This window comes from Medicago sativa, chromosome 8 (genome assembly GCF_051527215.1).
Source record: "Medicago sativa cultivar Bolivia chromosome 8, Bolivia_mono, whole genome shotgun sequence".
In the NCBI taxonomy this organism is placed as follows: domain Eukaryota; kingdom Viridiplantae; phylum Streptophyta; class Magnoliopsida; order Fabales; family Fabaceae; genus Medicago; species Medicago sativa.
In genome coordinates, this window is record NC_140756.1 from 80,511,562 (window position 1) to 80,529,181 (window position 17,620).

A 17,620-nucleotide genomic window follows, 5' to 3' on the forward strand; every position below is an offset into this window, starting at 1 on the left:
AACGAGTGTCCGCATGACAATCTTTAAGACATTTAAAATACGTGTAATCAATACATAGAAAATCAAAATATTTGACTTTTGTATAAAATAATAACTTCTTTTAAAATCTTTAAAGAGTGTTTCGGAGACACTCGTTAACAAGACCCCAAAACAAAAATGCAACATATTTAAATTTAAAAAAGTAATAAATAATGTTATCATATTTTTTATCATGTGTACAACAAACATATGACATATTGTCAAAAAGAAAAAAACAAACATATGACATGAAAAATGTTTATCTTACCACTATCCTATCACATTTTTTATCTTATCAGGTCTCTATCTTAATCTACCCATTTTCTTTTGAATCTAAGACTATGTTTGGATTGATGGTATTTGATGAAATGGAATGGGATGGAGTGGAATAAATTAAGATTCCATTGTTAGAATTGTCATTAAAAGGGTGGGATGGAATGGAACTAATGACATTTATACCATCACATTCTATCACTTACTCTCATTTTGTTTACCTTCCAATTTGAGCGGAAAGAGATGGAATCCTCAATTAACTTATTTTTAAAATTTCAAACAGTTCTGATTTTCTACGATACATGCACGACGGGGGTTCATTATTATAAAATTGATCATCTTCATATAAAAACACAAACAGTTCTGGTAGTGATTATTACTAACTAGCGTCATTTTTGTTTCAATGAAAATAGCTTGCTGCACTTTTTAACACCTATTATTAATAATTAATAATCATTGTTCATTTGCTTTTTCTGTTTCATCATATCGTATTATATTATGTTAGTAACCAATATATATTATATTATATTAATATTATATTATAATTATATATTTTGTAATCATTTTAATGGAAGATATATGCTTTAATTTTATATAATGGTATTTTTGAAGAAGGGTTAAATTGAAGTAGAAAGTTATAATTCATTCCCTTCCGTCGACAATCCAATCAATGTAACGGCAAAAATTTTCCCCTCCATCATAAAATATGTAAACAATGGAATGGACTATTCCATTCCGTTCCGTTCCGCTCCATTCTATTATATTCATTTCTGCTCCGCTTTGTTATGTTCTATCAATCCAAACAGAGCCTAAGAAATAATGAATTGTTGTATTCAATATGTAGTTAGTCTGAATTGATGTTTATCATGTGATATTGTAGTTGATGCTCCTAGACCAATTGCTTTAGAGAATTCGGTTTCCAATCTGGCTACAGAAAGTGAAAGTTCAAAGGCACTACCAACTTATACTCCAAATTCTCCATTGCTAGGGCCAGCACCAGCGCCAATACAAGAGCCAGATGATGACACCAAATATAATCTCTTTAAAGCTTTTGCATTGTTATTTATGTTTATTTTTGTGATGGTTACTCCTGATCTTGATTATTATGACCAACAAGTTTAATATTTGTATGAGTCTTGTTATCTTGTGCGCTTAGAGCACAAGTTAAGGAATTCAAAATTAGAAGTTTTTTTATTGAAAAGATCAAAATTTTGACTTTAAAAAATTGAATAAGGTTGAATGCACAACTTTTAAGATCATTATTTCTATTTAAATTCCTTAACATGTGCCCTTGGGGCACATGTTAAATTAGCCTATTTGTATAAGATAAATTAAAAACGCAAAGAAGCAAATCCACATGTGCCCCAAAATGAAGTTATGGACTTAGAAAGCAAAAGAAGGAATTTTGCTCGACAATGATGGCTAGGAAACATTTTTGCTTAATTGTAATTTTGATCCCTTAATTTTAACAATTTATGGATTTTGGTCCCCCTATTTATAAATTTGCAATTTTGGTCCCTTTAATTTAACAATTTTTGTATTTTGATCCCTCTATTTCTAAATCAGCAATTTTAATCTCCTTATTTTGTATAATCGGAATAATCTCTCACATAAAACTTCTCAACTTATAGAAAGGAACTCTCCCAAAAACAAAAGTATGCATATACTTTCGAAGATTTCAGGACACATACAATTATTAACCATAGTATGTCTTCATTTTGGTTTCTTAAAAAAAAAAACCATAGTATGTCTTCGAAATTAATGACTAGGTTCACAAATAACTTTATCATTGAGCATTCACGGATGAAAGAAAAAAATTAGCATTTCTGTAAGGAAAATGCTAGATATCAAGAATGATTTTATCAAGAAAGATTCAAGAATGACATGGCAGAATAACCACCTTTAGATTTCAATCTTATTTATTAACCTTTCATAAAAAAAAAAAAAACACCCACTACCCTCATGATTTCCGGCCAGCCTGAGATTTTATTGGCTAACATTAATTTCGGGACAATTTCTTGATAAAATCTAAGGGTGATTATTCTGCCATGTCATTCTTGAATCTTTCTTGATAAAATCTTTCTTGATAAATAGCATTGCTCGCTCTTTCTGTAAAAGCAATAGCATAAAGGGTTGTATATTTCCTTAACTTATAGGCTTAATTACATAAATGTTTCCTTAATTTATTTCTTGTTTTCGATTTGGTCCCTTAATTCTAAATTTTTTCCGTTTGGTCTTTCAAATATATTTCCATTACCCCTTTTAGTCCAAGTCTATCAACATTGTACGTTGTCCGTCGTACACCTTAATAAATTTTTTAATTTTAACTGTTTGATCTTTTATTTTAAAAGGGAGCCCTTGGATAATGCAGGTTTATTATATCTTATTGTGCATCACCAACATCTAATTTTTTTCTTACATTTATTAAACTCATATGTAGAATTCATATTTTTTTAATAAAATTTTGCATAAAAATTTATAATATTATAAGGATCTCTCCAAAAAAAATTAGAATTTTTGACCAAAACATGAAATAAATATGAATTTTTATATTTTTTGGTAAAAAATTCATATTTAATTTATGTTTTGTTAAAAAATTCTAATTTTTTTTTTTGGAGTGATTTTTACAATATTCTACATATTTATGCACAATTTCATTAAAAAATACAAAAATTTACGTAAAAATGCACAATTTAATTAAAAAATACAAAAATTTACTTAAAAATAGGGACCAAAAGTAGTGATTGAAAATTTTATAGGGACTATAAGTTGAAGAAAAAAATTTAGAAGAACTAAAACGAAAAGTTGATATATTTATAGAGACCAAAAACATATTTAACCATATTTTATTTGTTGTAGACTTAATTGCATAATATTGCATGCTGTTAGTTGGGAATGTTCATTTAAATAATCAAAATCAAAACCACAAAAACGATCCAAAAACTAATGCAAAATATAGTATAAAGTATTAAAACTTATATATAAAATTTCCTCCGATTTGGTTCAATTTTAAAAATATATTATTGTTTTTAGTATAAGATGTTGTACTGACTTAATCTATTTTTTTTAACTATTTAGTATATATTAAAAATATATTTTCACGAGGTATATATCAAAGATTGTTTAAACCAACTGAAGGGGGCCAAACAAAAATAAATACTATGATAACGACCCATTCTCCAAAATCTCGCCAATACAATAAAAGTTACTTCAAGAGAGGTCTCCATAGAGGTGGAAGAAAGGAAATTGTGATACGAAATAAGGGCTAAACCCAACCCATTATTTGATTATGTTAATTAAAGGTTTTAGAAACAATTATTTCAACTCGACCAGGCTCAATGACTAAATGAACCACGTTATCCCAAGTCATTAGCTAATATGCGAATCATCACATTGACTTGTCCTAAATACGCCGAAATAGGACCACCAAATGTATATGCATCGTCCATTTCAGATATTATGTTGTCCTCATCTAATATAATTACAAGTGTCCAAGGAGACATTTGTCCCAACTAGGGCTTTGGTGTCGTGAAACCCTAATTTCCCAACTAGGGCTTTTACTGAGATACACACTTTTCCACGCTAAAAACCTCACATAATATTCACATTCTTACTTTGATAGTTGAAGTATGCGTAGATACATCACCCCTTATAGAGGAACAAGATGTGTGTTCAAAGTTCGTGGTCCTTGGGCGTTCAACACCCTATTAGGCTAAAGATCTTTAATCCAATAAGATTAATATGAGATGATATTATTCTTACAAACAATATTTTCCTCGGGCATATTTTTTTGTTACAAACAACATAAATCACTTTTACAATAGTGAATCCAAACATCAATCAATTTATATTGTACTCATTTTTAATCAAAATTAATTTTCATCTCCGCATAATCAAATATACACCTAAGTATTTGAAAATTGGAAAGGAGAAGTATCTTTTTTTATTATCTATTATTTATTTAAAATAAAATAGAAAATTTAAAATTTACAAAGAATGTGAAGGTTTTACATTGAGATGTTGAGGGTAATATAGGAATCTGGTAATTGAAAAATAAAATAATAAAAACATTAGGGTCCTCTCCTCTCGTAGCACCTATCTGCCGCGTCTTTCATACCAGAGAAACCTCCGGCCGCGGTCGTGCTCTCTCCGGCATCCGTCATTCACTGTTCTCCGCTTCTTTTCTCATTGGTCTGTCACAGCTATTCCTTCAATTTCAGTTTTTTTCTTCTTCTTCTTCTTCTTCTTCAAGTTCAATAATTGAGTGGATTTCACTGTTAAAATACAATTTTCACAGTTATTCCATTGAGTTTAAATACAAAATTTAAATTTAATTTCTACATACAACTATTCAATCAAGTTTAATTAACAAGTGCTTATAGCTGCTTGCTTAATCAAGGCCCTGTTTAGATAAACACCTTAATTTGCAACTATTTCTACTACACAAAGATAAACAAAGTCAAATTGTTTTTGTATAAAGCTATAGCTTATTTCTATAAGCTGAAAACAATCTATGAACATGTTATAATAATAAACGTGAAAGTGTCAAATTGGGTCATACAGTTGCACTGTTATTTTCGAGGGTTTAAGAACCTGAAATGTGTGGCACGCTCTTTGTTGCCTTCACATGAGATCAGAATGAAGAAATTTATTTGAATGCATATTAGTTTAGGCACATACATTATATTTATTTTGTCTGATTTTTCTCTTCCCATGTGTTGTTTGCAGAAATGGAAATCAATTTGGGGAAACTTGCATTTGACATTGATTTTCACCCGTCTGAAAATCTCGTTGCTACAGGACTCATAGATGGAGACCTTCACTTGTAAGTTGTTTTCCACCCCACGCAGTCTTCCATAAAGCAACATTGTTATTATTATTGTTGTTTACATTGCTGCTGCATTTATAGTAATGGTTTTAGCGAATCATGTGTCCTGCAGGTATCGTTATAGCTTGGATAACACTAATAGCGACCCAGTGAGGTATAAATTCCAAACTTCTTTTCTTTAATATTTAATGGATACTGAAACGCTCGTGAATATCGGCTTCATGTTGCTTCCAGTTTGTCATCGTCATCACTGTATATTATTATGCCTTTAACCCAACATTGCAATAATTTTTTATTTGTCTAAATTCCAGGGTGTTGGAAGTTCATGCCCACACCGAGTCTTGCAGAGCTGCTCGATTCATCAACGGCGGACGTGGTAATGCACTTTATAGCTCTTGGTCCTCGTCTTCATTTTGTTTTATATTTTATCATTATTCTGTTTCTGTTATTGATGATTTCATTTGGATGGCTTTGAATTTGAAATGCTTATTGTAATGTCTGTGTTTTAGCGGTGTTGACGGGTTCTCCCGATTTCTCGATACTGGCTACAGATGTGGAAACTGGATCTACCATTGCCCGACTTGATAGTGCCCATGAGTGAGTAGATTTGCTTCTATGACCCATTTGCCATGATTTTGCTTAAATAATTACGTATGTGCTAATAGCTTTGTAATTTCTGTTTTTATTTTATTTAGGGCTGCCGTCAATAGATTGATAAACTTGACTGAGTCAACCGTTGCTTCAGGAGACGATGATGGTTGTATTAAGGTAACTTGTTCATTTCATTTCACATTTGTAGCATTAGCTTTTGCTCTGAAGTCCAGATTATGCTGCGGGGTTCATTGATAACATTTGGCATTGATATTTATTCACTTTTAGACAATAACTTAATGGTTTTCAACCTTCGCAACCTCTACCCACATAATTATGAAAGAGTTCAGGCAATTATTGTTTCCTCGGTTGTTTTCATTTGGTGTTAGGTTTGGGATACCAGAGAACGTTCTTGTTGCAATTCATTTGAAGCTCACGAGGATTACATTTCAGACATTACTTTTGCATCTGATGCAATGAAACTATTGGCCACAAGGTAGGCAATTCAGTAACTTCTTCACCTACATGAAATGAACGGATAGAACCAATTACCCTAGTTGGTTCTAGGTACCGACTGTAAAGATTTTTTTCAACATTTTGGACCTGGTGAAGGGGATGCTCTATTGATAATTTGATTTATAATTGCAAAATCTTCTTGTTGGTGTACCCATACATAGTCAGTGTTGCATTTAAAAGAAACAATACCAGCAATATATCGTCTTATTTTCAAACTGATTTTGCCAAATAGAAATTAAAGAAACACTTCTCGCAGTTGCGGCTCAATGTTGATAACAACTTCTGTATTAAGATTATGTTTGTCTAGTTCTAGTGGTTGCTACTGACTAGCTGGCTGCTGGTCCAGTCAAAAAACTATTAGCATAAGCTGGTGTATATTAGAACAAATCAGTTATTAGTATTAGCATGTCCAAAGGTAGTGATCAATATTTTTTTATCTTAGTTATTACTTAAGTGAAGCATATCCTAGGTACACTTTATCTGTCGAAAGGTGTGACTATGTGGGACTGTAATTTGCAAAAATATTACTTATGTGGTACTTGCTATATAGTATGTATCACAGTCAAGAAATCCTTGCATATGCTTCATGAATAAAAATATGTTGTTTCAAATTCTACTTTTTCTGACTTGCCCTGTAGTCTGAATAATTTTTTTCCTCAATTTCCTTTTGTTATCAAGTGGAGACGGGACTCTTTCTGTTTGCAATCTTCGACGAAATAAAGTAAGTTGCATATTTGTGTTTTGTGTTTCCTTTTAAAACATAAACCAATAAATGCTCTTTATCGGCATTTGAATTTTGACTCACACTTTCCTGGTTTACTAACAGGTCCAAGCCCAGTCTGAATTTTCTGAAGATGAGCTGTTGTCTGTGGTTTTAATGAAGGTATCATAGTCACTGTGTGCGCGATTCTGCTGTGAATTTTTATGCTTTTTAGGGATTTTTTCAAAAAAATGTTACTTCGGAAAAGTACAGTTAAGGAACTACATTTATAAAATGTTTTTTGTGCTTTGTTCTTGCTTCATGGTAGAAGTCCTAACTTCGAGCAGTTTGAGAAAACGTTTTTTAAATTGATTTTCTGATTACATATTCGATTGCAAAAATGACACCTTTTTTTTATTTATTGTTATCAAAGTTTTATATAACTATTGTTTCTGTTGTTTTCTATACAACACTGAAAAAAAATAACAAAGTTAAACTAGGTGATATTTTTGTAAGTAAAAGTGAAAATAATAAACGAAAACAAAAAATATTTGTACAGACCAAATATGCCCTAATTTCATACTTTTTATTAACATTATATTTTCTATTTCTGCTGTCACTGAAAGTACTTTATACATTTGCCAAATACCTCAAAATATTAAAGAGGCGTTTTTTATACTAAAAAGCAACTTTTAATTATTTTACTTCATCACCAAGCATGCAATTTGTCAATGTCTTTATTTGTTACCTTTGTATTGAATGGTACACTGTGGTTGGCACAAGTGTCATCTAATGTTCACATTTTTGGGTTGGGAGATCAGAATGGCAGGAAAGTTGTTTGCGGATCACAAACTGGAATCCTGCTATTGTATTCATGGGGATGCTTCAAGGATTGCAGGTACATGGTGTGGATTATGTCATTATTACATGGTAGAAGTCATTTTACTTATATGAAGTAAAGGCACTGGTTGTATGTTGTCTTTCTATTATATTTATTCTGCCTCTTTGACTGATATATTCTTACAAATGGTTAAATTCCAGTGATCGATTCGTTGATCTTGCCTCAAACTCTATTGATACCATGTTAAAGGTGAGTGGATAACATAACATGATTATTTCAGTTTCACTGTTGTTTTTTCTTACCAACGTCCATATTTTAATTTGTTTTTTATTATCTTAGCTTGATGAAGATAGGATTATTACTGGATCAGAGAATGGGATGATCAAGTGAGTCTTTATCAGTTTTAGAGCATTGCATCTCTTGTTTGAATCTTATTTTGAACTTTTACTTAATTTGTTCTGTCTCATTTATACACACTTTCCTTTTATGTTCAGCTTGGTTGGGATATTGCCAAACAGAATCATTCAGCCAATTGCAGAACACTCTGAATATCCTGTTGAGCGTCTTGGTAACTTTCTCATGCTCTTTTCTCAGAATTTGATGTGGTTATTTAAGATATTACTGTGTTTAGCCTCATTATTGTCATTACTGTGTTACACACTAGCATATGTTTTTGTATGTTTTCAAGTTTTTTTCTTGTTCGTGGCTTCCAGTAAGTTTGACTTATGATTTTCTTTGGTCTTGTAGCATTCTCTCATGATAGAAAGTTTCTTGGAAGTATTGGACATGATCAAATGCTAAAGGTATTTTTCTTAATTTTGCTGAAAATGATAGGAGTTGACTCTGCTGCTGCCTTAATTTTTGCAACATTTATACTAGGCACTAATTTTTATATTGTAAGCCACTATCTGGTCATTTTAGTGTGGTTTGTAAGAAAAGTGCTGGGACAGAAAATGAGAGAAGTAAGCTAGATATTGAAGGAGAAGAGAGTTTAGGGAGTGATCTGAAAATGTATTATGATATTCTGAGTTTCAGTAGACATATGAGCTTTATTATAGTGGACACTGTTAGGTCTAAGCAACTGAATAATTGTCACCAAATTTCTGTTTTAACTTACACTCAAGAGCACAACAGATTCTGTTGATAACAAATACTACCAAGTAAGAAGTATTTTGACATGTACTGATATTAGTTATGTTTGCAGCCTAAGCTACTAGCTACATGAGTGTAATTCGAAAAATGTCAGCCCCATTCTCAATCTTTAGGGGTTATTGTCTGACTTGGTTTCTCTCCAAGAGTGTAGAACCAAAGTTTGGTTAGAGGCTTTGTAAGATCGTCACTGTCTCAGCAAGTACACGAGCCACACCTAGACTCTTGCTAAGAACCTTTTCACGCACAAAGGTTCCTTGTGTTTGTTCTGGGAGTGGAAAACTGAATTGTGGTTTAGGGTGACGGTACTGAGATTATCGCAATAAGTTACATGGATACTGAAAGCAAACCATGTTTGAATCCTAGAGTATCCCCGCCTGTGAGGAGACCATGATTCTATATTCTACTTCGGTGCATGACCAAGCAACAACAGTTGGCCTGTAAGAGATTAAATTCAAGCCTTACCTTGCAAAATGCTGATCTCTGGACTTGAATATGTGACCTTTTAGTCGCATAACAGGATTAATACAATTACTACAATAGGGCTTCATAATATAGTTCTAAAATATGTCCCCGTGAGCTTAGCTCAGTTGGTTGGGGCATTGCATTATATATGTAGGGTCCGGGACTTATTCACCTTAAGAGGTGAATTTCTAGCCACTAGGCTACTTGACCCAAAAAAATAATACTGTTCTAAAATACAACTGCCTTAAACAGAAAGATGGCTAAAAGCAAGGATGGATCTTCATATGTATTGGGGGTATTTCCCCCCACTTGGATTTCGATCTTTCTTGATATTTTACACACACAGGAACATATATTAGCTGTCCAGCATATACGACACACTAGATTATATATTTGCGTCCCACTAAAATTTCCGGTTCCTTCATATAATGGGTTAGGATTTTGTGTAGAATTAACTAATTTCTTCTCTAACTGAAATGGGGACAAATAATGACATACAATTACTTACAAAATCCTGAAATGGCATGCAAATACGGACAAATGCAAACTTACACGAGCTGGGCGAAAGACACACAATGTTTGTTTATAATGACACACATTTTATCACTTTAGTTATCTCTATTTGTATTTTACTATGTTTGGATGTCATATAAATACACATAGTAAGATAGTTGTGTACGTGTTAGCATATTAGTTCATCAGATCGTCGTAAGGACCTTTACCGAAAAGAAAGAAAAATACTTGCATACTGGTTTGCTCAAAATGGTGGTTGCCAAATCGTTGAGGTGCCCTTCATCATAACCATGGAGGGTTCACTGTTAAAAATGTGAAAAAAATCTTTGGTTGCTTGTGTATATGTCTGTACTTTACTATTTTCTACACTATAAGTTTAGTTGTCTGAACATCCAACAACATTTTTCATTTTGTGCAGCTATGGGATTTAGATAATATACTGCAAAGTTCAAGAAGCACTCAGAGAAATGAAACTGGGGTGGTTGCCAATGACGGCAACAGTGACGATGAAGATGAGATGGATGTAGATAACAGTGCTTCTAAGTTTTCTAAAGGTAGGATAGGATATGATTGGCACAAGAGAAATGATATTTGTACAACCATTTTTCAACAACTTTTAGACAACTTTCTCTTTCATACTCGCATAACATTCTTATCCTCTCTCTTCCTTTTTCTCTCTCTATTGTTTTTAACCAATAAGAAGAGAGAAAAGCAAGGTTGTCACCAAAGTTGTCATCAATTGGATGTACAAATATCATTACTCTTGGCACAAATACTATATCTTATTATAAGTTCATTTTACATTTTATTATATATTAAGAGAAATAAGTATTGAATATAAGGTGTCTATTTTGTGTCAAGATATTAGTAAAATACTCTTTTGCATATGGATGTGTTCAACTTACTTTTTATCTCCGAAATTTCTTAATAGTATTTGGTCACAAAAAATGAAGATACTTACTACTTAGTAGAATTAAATAGAAGTATATTTGAAAATAATAATAATAATGAATATATCTGTAATTTGAAATAGAGTTTATAATAATATTTAGCGATATTTTTTTTAAAAGCGACATATTATTTAGAGAAAAAAGATAGTAAATATAAATGTTAAGGCTTGCTTGTTGCTAAACACATGGTATGGTTATTGGAAGGCTATGTGCTTTCTCTAATTCACTTTTTATTGATACTTTTGCAGGGAACAAGAGAAAGAATGCAAGTAACGGGCATGCTGTAGGTGATTCAAACAACTTCTTTGCAGATTTATAGGACATGCAAGTGTGATTTTCTTATCAATAAGCATACTAAAGTTTAAAGTGTCCCTCAAAATTTATTGTTAAATTCAGTATCTTGTCTGGGAGATAACTTGTTGCACCGCAGACCCTCTCCAAAATCATCAAACCCATATTTGCTAAATATAACCTTTTCCACCAGTTTTGATAACCAAACTCAGTTCTTTATTTACTTATTTATAATATTTAATATTTATAGTTTGTTTTGTTTTCTAATTTTTTTTGTATTTTGATGTTTTTTGTTTCCAACTGATCTTTGAAGGATACTTGTTAATATTTTTGGTTTATCTTGATTTAGTCATTAAAATAAAAATAGAATTACATAAAAATAGATTCAAATATCCATGTGATATATCTATAATGAATGTGAAAAGTAAATTATAAAATAAGGTTGTTCACTTACATTTAATTATATCTTACTATTATGTTACTTTATAACATCAACTTTTTTTTTTGGGATTAAAAGAGGGCTGACAATAATTTATCTTGCTTTTCATGGATGATTTGGTATAAAACTTACTTAAACCAATCGTTTGAGCGGCAAACCAATGAATCTTGGCGGATTTCTGATGAAACATGATTTAGCAAATACTTTTTTTCAATCAGTTTCTTGCTGAATTTGAGGTTCATGTTTTGTTTGTCCAATTCAACCTGTGCTTGAAAATATTTCTTCTGAGCAACTATATCAGTAACTGTTTTCTTTTCATGAAGTCGATGAGTTTCTGCATTAGTCCAAAAAAAGTTTACAACTTACTTGAAGATTCTTAGAAAAGTTATACAATAAGGTTATTGTGTGCAAAGATAGAAAGTTATGGATGGCCATACCCAAATATTAACGTGAATCAAAAGGGGTGGTGTGGAGTTGCGACCCTTTGAGGACGCATTCGTTATCAGAAATGGGGGCTATGAGGTCGTCATCCATAAGGTCCTGCCGCATATATCCACTCTTGTACTTCCAATTGTTCAATAACTTGTAAAGAAAATGAGGTGGAGAAAATGGACCAGCAGGAAACTCTTTTCAATTCACCAAGCCACCTTTTAACATCTTTTCAATGAAGAAAAATGCAGTGTTATTTTAGATTCAACATATTGTGACAACATGGTTCCCAATTGCAGTTGTTGTCCTAGATATTATGGAAAAATGCAGGCAAATGAAGCTGCAATTGCTGTTGTGATGTTGTTGCAAAGACCTCTAAAACTTTTATATTGCAGCCGAAATTGGGTTTGCAAATCAAAATTTAGAACTATGTGTGACAGATAATAATCATGATGTATTTACGAATACCATTATGAGCTGCAAAAAAACTAAAAACTAGAAGTACTAAATATGGAACATAAATGAGTTTCACCTCAGAGATAAACATTGTTTTGAGCTAGATGAAGAACACTAATGAGACGAGGATGTTCTGCAGAACCACACATGTTGCCAAACAAGCAGATTATGTGAAGTCTTCAAACTTCACACTTTGCTACCATGCTTGTTTTGTTGTTGTCAACAAAGGCACTAAATATAACAATGACTCTTCTTTTGAAGCACTAAACAATTAAACTTATACAACCCCTATTGTTTTGCTATCCACTATGACTCAATTATAGATAACAATACTTAAAACATTTATGCAGCTAACATAGAAAAACCAACGAGAAATCTTTGTCTCTCTGTCGGTATCCTGCAAAAAGATCTGTTACCAAAACATTATAAACTTTTATGCTATATAAAATAATCATATCTTTATCATAGTTAGGTAACCAAATGATTGGTTGGCTTGTGCTACCACTTGAGGGCAAAACAGCTTTTGTACAGAGGGGGTTTAATTTAGTATTAGGTCATGAATTCTAGAAGCCACCGCTTGAGAGCTAAATGATCGTCATATCCCGATAAAGAAACTAAATCACGAGCCATTGATGTGCTACAATCTTGGAGTATTGGTTTAACTGCAGCCATGTCAGCTCAGTTATTAATGCAGTACACAACAGTTGCTGCTTCAGATTTCACAATGACCTTGTTTAAATTCACTTCTTTTGCCTCAGTAAGACCACTTCTCAAACTGAATGCTTGAGCAATCATGGGGCTTTAATTCTGCATCATTTCTCTTACAAGTTGCTTAATTGACAACTCCCAGATGAATTGTGTAATATAGATGCATCATTTTCCTCGTCGCTAAATAAGGTATGACATGATATGTGTCTAAGAGACGAAGAAGGTAATTTCATGCTTGCAAAAACTGCTTGGTTCTCCTCGCTTTGTGCCGTCGATGAAGGTGAAGCGATGTGTTTGTATACGACACTTGAATGGGTGGCAAACCTTCAGTTCGATAATGTTGATTTTATTTTAGATTCTAATAAGGTTGTCGATTATTTTAGGACATGTATAGATGATAGCATTGAGTTTGGTTGTATAATGTATGCCTCTAAACATATGTTCCAAGATAGTCTTCAAAACTCTCTTATCGAGTTTAGTCGGGGGCAAACTAATGGGATCACTCATGAATTAGCAAAGGTAACCCTATGTCATGCAAGCTCCAACATTTACATTGATGCACCGTCATGTATTAGAACCGTTATTTACATTGATGCACCGTCATGTATTAGAACCGTTATTGATAATGAAATAAATTTTGTTCCTTAAAAAAAATGAGCGTGATGAATTATTGTAATTATATGAAAATTACTTCAGATAGCATAATTATGTCGCTGCTCTTTCTTGACAAAAAAAAATATATATCACTGCTGGTTCTTCTTTTTCATGATAAACTTCACAAAGCATTTTATCAAAGTCACGCCGATAAAATAGAGGTTATAGTATCGTTCTCACAAAGAAAAAGAAGACAAGTAAAAGGAACAACTTTCTGACCCAAAATGCAAAGCAAACGAAAAGAAGAAATACTCAACTATATATTATTTTATTTTATTTTGTAAAATGACATATGATCAATAATCAATAAATAAATAAAAGAATGAACGGGTCTGTCTTGTGACACAAAGGAAGAACATCTCTTTGCACTCTGACTCTTTGTAAAGCAAACCAGATTTGATTGTCAATCTTGTATAGAGTCAATTTAATTTACAGATGTAACTAGTATTGATACTTGCTTTAAAAATAAGGGTCGTGATAACAAGTATTCTTAATACATTAGTTAAGAAAGCTAAAAGTAATAGTTTTACATTATAAATAACGGTTTTAAAAATTTTATAAAGTTTAATTCATCATTTTTCAATACATTATTTTTATATTTGCTTGCTTGACAAATATCTCAAAGCACTCTTTAGCATTTTTTTTATTTTTTATTTATAAATAGTAAGAAAGCTAAATCTTGAACCTAAAATATTCATATGTGGGATCAAGACCGAAGTTATCGAATGGTCGATTTTTTGCTTTAGTCTTATCATTCTTAGACTAAGATTGCTTCACTTACTCCAGTAGAAAATGTACACTCACTTTAAACATCGTAATAATCTTTACCATGTATGGTTTTTAAAATATTGTCCACACTAGTAAAACTATTATTATTTTTTAGCCTATAATCCTTTCTTTCTAAAGCACTTACATTTCTCTCTTTAAACCATCTAATTACTTCATAATACAAAAATGGTTTGTTTGTAGGTGTTAAAAAGTCACATATCGGACAAAAGATGTTTAAACATGTGTTTATAAATGTGGACGATCATCATCTCAGAAATCTATTTTATGAAGTTGTGTTGACCCAACCACAATTTTGAAGAGTTTTTTTTTTGAAGAGTGATTAAAGTATGGTAATAATACTGAAAATCATGAAAACAAAGTATGCCCTCTCTGGCCACTGAAGTAGCGAATAAAAAAGCACTATGATGGATAATTGGTTGTGTCTTTATCGTACATGACTAGATGAGGGAAAAGCTATCTCTTTGGATATTTGACTCGTTCATTGTTCAACCTAAAAGTAGAGTTTGACAAAAAAAAAAACTCAACGTACTTGAGACAACTTGATGTGAAGGACAGTTTTTGCATGTTGAATAAGTCAGTCACAAATTGTTGATTCAATTCAAACTACACACGAGATAAGTGTAGTCAACCACCGACTTACTTACTTTGGACCCGAATCATTATTGACACCATATACAAAGTACTCCTCCATTCTTTCTCTCTTTTTTTAACAAAAGCAAAAAAAATAGTCTTCCATTCTAAATAACATTATGGTACTTCCTCGGTTTCTTTTTTATTATATATAGAATATAGAACATTGTAACAAAAATTACGGATATTGAAGTAATAAATACGTCTTAAAAATGAGTGATTATTATTAAATTATTTTTTGTTATACTATATATTTTTTATCTTAACTTTTCATATTTTTCTTTTGTCAAAAAAATAAACTTTTCATATTTGCTTCCTCGAAAAAAAAGAAACTATTCATATTTGTAGTATTAATAAGAGATAGTATGTTTGAAAAACGAGTCTGCATTGGTATATCTATTTAAGGAACATCTCCTCCAATAAGATATATTCTAGACCGTAATAATCTTCAATCAAATGTTAAAATAAAGAGTGAGTTGACCGTAATTTGGACCGTCCCTCATCTACATTATACATACTTCATCAGGTTTCATATACAAGCATAGAGTCTGTTTTCAAGTTCATTTGAATAATTGATGTATTTGATTTATATTATAAATCAAATATATTAATATTCAATAAATATGAAAAAAGAATATTTTGCGTATATATGAGACTAGTGAGCATCATACAATACATAAAAATTTCAAGTGTCAAAAGAGCATTAGCAAAGCAAAATCTTACTGTAATTTACACTGACAAACTAATTTATTTCACAATTGAGTCTATGACCAACATTTAAGAATAATAAAAGATCCATTGGTCTTTAATTGTACTCATATTTTGCTAAAACGGTTGTGCTCTTGCTTATATCACCTATACGTGGTCTCTAAAATTATCAATCAGACCATATGTTGACATGTTTACATATAACGTGACACAGACACGAGTCGAAATGGAAAAATGTTATACGACGTTGAACATTATAGTAAGTGCATCCCTAAGTCATGAGGACGCAAGGAGTATGATCAAGGGTTTTATCAAGGTAAATTATAATAAGACACTCCTTTGGTCTTTATTTTTTTAACATAATATAAAATAGAATTTGGTGGAATGGGGTTTCGAAATGGGGTTTCGAAATTTCAAAGCTTTTAATCTCGCTGTGGTAGTTAAGCAAGGATGGAGCTTTCTGTCTAAACCTGAATCGCTGGTTGCTAGAGTCTTTAAATCGAGGTACTTTCCACGTTCCTCGTTTTTGGGTGCTACACTCGGACATAACCCGAGCTTTGCTTGGCGGAGTATTTGGAATTCGCATCAGTTACTTTTATATGGATGTAGGTGGACAATTGGAAATGGGCAGCAAGTCAGCGTGATGAATGATCCATGGGTTCGAGGAGGTCATGGTAGCTGGATTCAATCCCCACAAAGTCAGGGTGTGCATAGTTTGCGTGTGTCTGATTTGATAGTTGGCGAGGAACGAGTTTGGGATATTGATAAGCTTGAATCTCTGTTTCCAGATGATATGGTGCAAGCTATTCTCGACACACCACTCTTTGCAGAAGTTCAGAATGATAAAATAGTATGGATGATGGAACGTAACGGGAGGTATACTGTTAAGACTGGTTATAAACTTGCTATGATGGAGTTGTTACATACTGATCGGTTCCATGTTGAAGGAGAGTGGCATAGAATTTGGAATGTGAATTCTCCTCATAAAGCACGTAATTTGTTATGGAGGATTTGCAGAGGGTGTGTTCCGACGCATCTCCGACTACAATCACGGCATGTACAATGTGAGGTGATATGTCCCTGGTGTGATACGGATGTTGAGGATGATTGGCATGCTTTTGTGGGTTGTATGGTGGCGCGTGAGAGTTGGTATTGGGCAGGCCTTTCGACTGTGCTGCAACCGCGAGTTGAAACTGTGAGCAGTTTGGCAGATTTTGTTTTTGATATATGTCGTTCCGAAAGCCGAGACATTGCTGGTCGGGTGGCTTCACTTCTTTGGCAAATTTGGGCTGCACGTAATGATGTCATTTGGAATGCCGCTCATCATACTTCAACAAGCATTGGGAGGACGCACTAGATGCATGGCAGCAATGGCAGAAGGTTCATAAACATCTCCCACAACCGGTTGGGCAACACGGGCAGAATAGAGTGCAAGGTAACAACTCAGTTTGGGAGAAACCACGCGAGACATGGTTGAAGTGCAATGTGGATGCCGCGTTCCATGACCGTAACCATATTACATCTTTTGCGTGTTGTGTTAGAGACTCCTGCGGGCTCTTTATTCGGGCTCAAACGAAATGGCAGCGGGCAAATATGACAGTTTTGGAGGGGGAGGCAGTTGCCTTACTCGAGGCTCTTCACTTTGCTGATGCGAACAGATGGGACAGGGTTG

The 17,620-nt window shown here is 32.7% G+C and overlaps 2 protein-coding genes across 2 annotated transcripts; both read left to right on the forward strand.

Annotated features, from left to right (window-relative positions):
• The first annotated feature begins 4,392 nt into the window (after positions 1-4,392).
• LOC146902097 (WD repeat-containing protein 55-like) lies at positions 4,393-11,402 on the forward strand. Its single transcript, XM_085731287.1, has 16 exons — positions 4,393-4,482; positions 5,020-5,116; positions 5,232-5,273; positions 5,431-5,495; positions 5,629-5,716; positions 5,815-5,887; positions 6,100-6,206; positions 6,905-6,947; positions 7,053-7,109; positions 7,748-7,824; positions 7,968-8,016; positions 8,107-8,153; positions 8,262-8,335; positions 8,515-8,570; positions 10,313-10,448; positions 11,093-11,402. The coding sequence occupies exons 2-16, from the start codon at positions 5,022-5,024 to the stop codon at positions 11,161-11,163; spliced, it is 1,080 nt and encodes a 359-aa protein (XP_085587413.1). The 5' UTR covers positions 4,393-4,482; positions 5,020-5,021; the 3' UTR covers positions 11,164-11,402.
• A 4,943-nt stretch (positions 11,403-16,345) lies between these two features.
• LOC146902098 (uncharacterized) lies at positions 16,346-17,305 on the forward strand. The gene is made up of 2 exons (XM_085737106.1): positions 16,346-16,452; positions 16,558-17,305. Exons 1-2 carry the CDS (start codon positions 16,346-16,348, stop codon positions 17,303-17,305), a joined length of 855 nt encoding a protein of 284 aa, XP_085593232.1.
• Positions 17,306-17,620: the final 315 nt, after the last annotated feature.

Excerpts from the sequence above, each read along its gene's own strand:
- LOC146902097 (XM_085731287.1), top strand. The coding sequence starts at position 5,022 with ATGGAAATCAATTTGGGGAAACTTGCATTTGACATTGATTTTCACCCG. Across the intron at positions 5,117-5,231 it reads ATAGATGGAGACCTTCACTT|GTATCGTTATAGCTTGGATA; the intron begins GTAAGTTGTTTT and ends TGTGTCCTGCAG. Across the intron at positions 5,496-5,628 it reads ATTCATCAACGGCGGACGTG|CGGTGTTGACGGGTTCTCCC; the intron begins GTAATGCACTTT and ends TCTGTGTTTTAG.
- LOC146902098 (XM_085737106.1), top strand. The coding sequence starts at position 16,346 with ATGGGGTTTCGAAATTTCAAAGCTTTTAATCTCGCTGTGGTAGTTAAG. Across the intron at positions 16,453-16,557 it reads GCTAGAGTCTTTAAATCGAG|GTGGACAATTGGAAATGGGC; the intron begins GTACTTTCCACG and ends ATATGGATGTAG.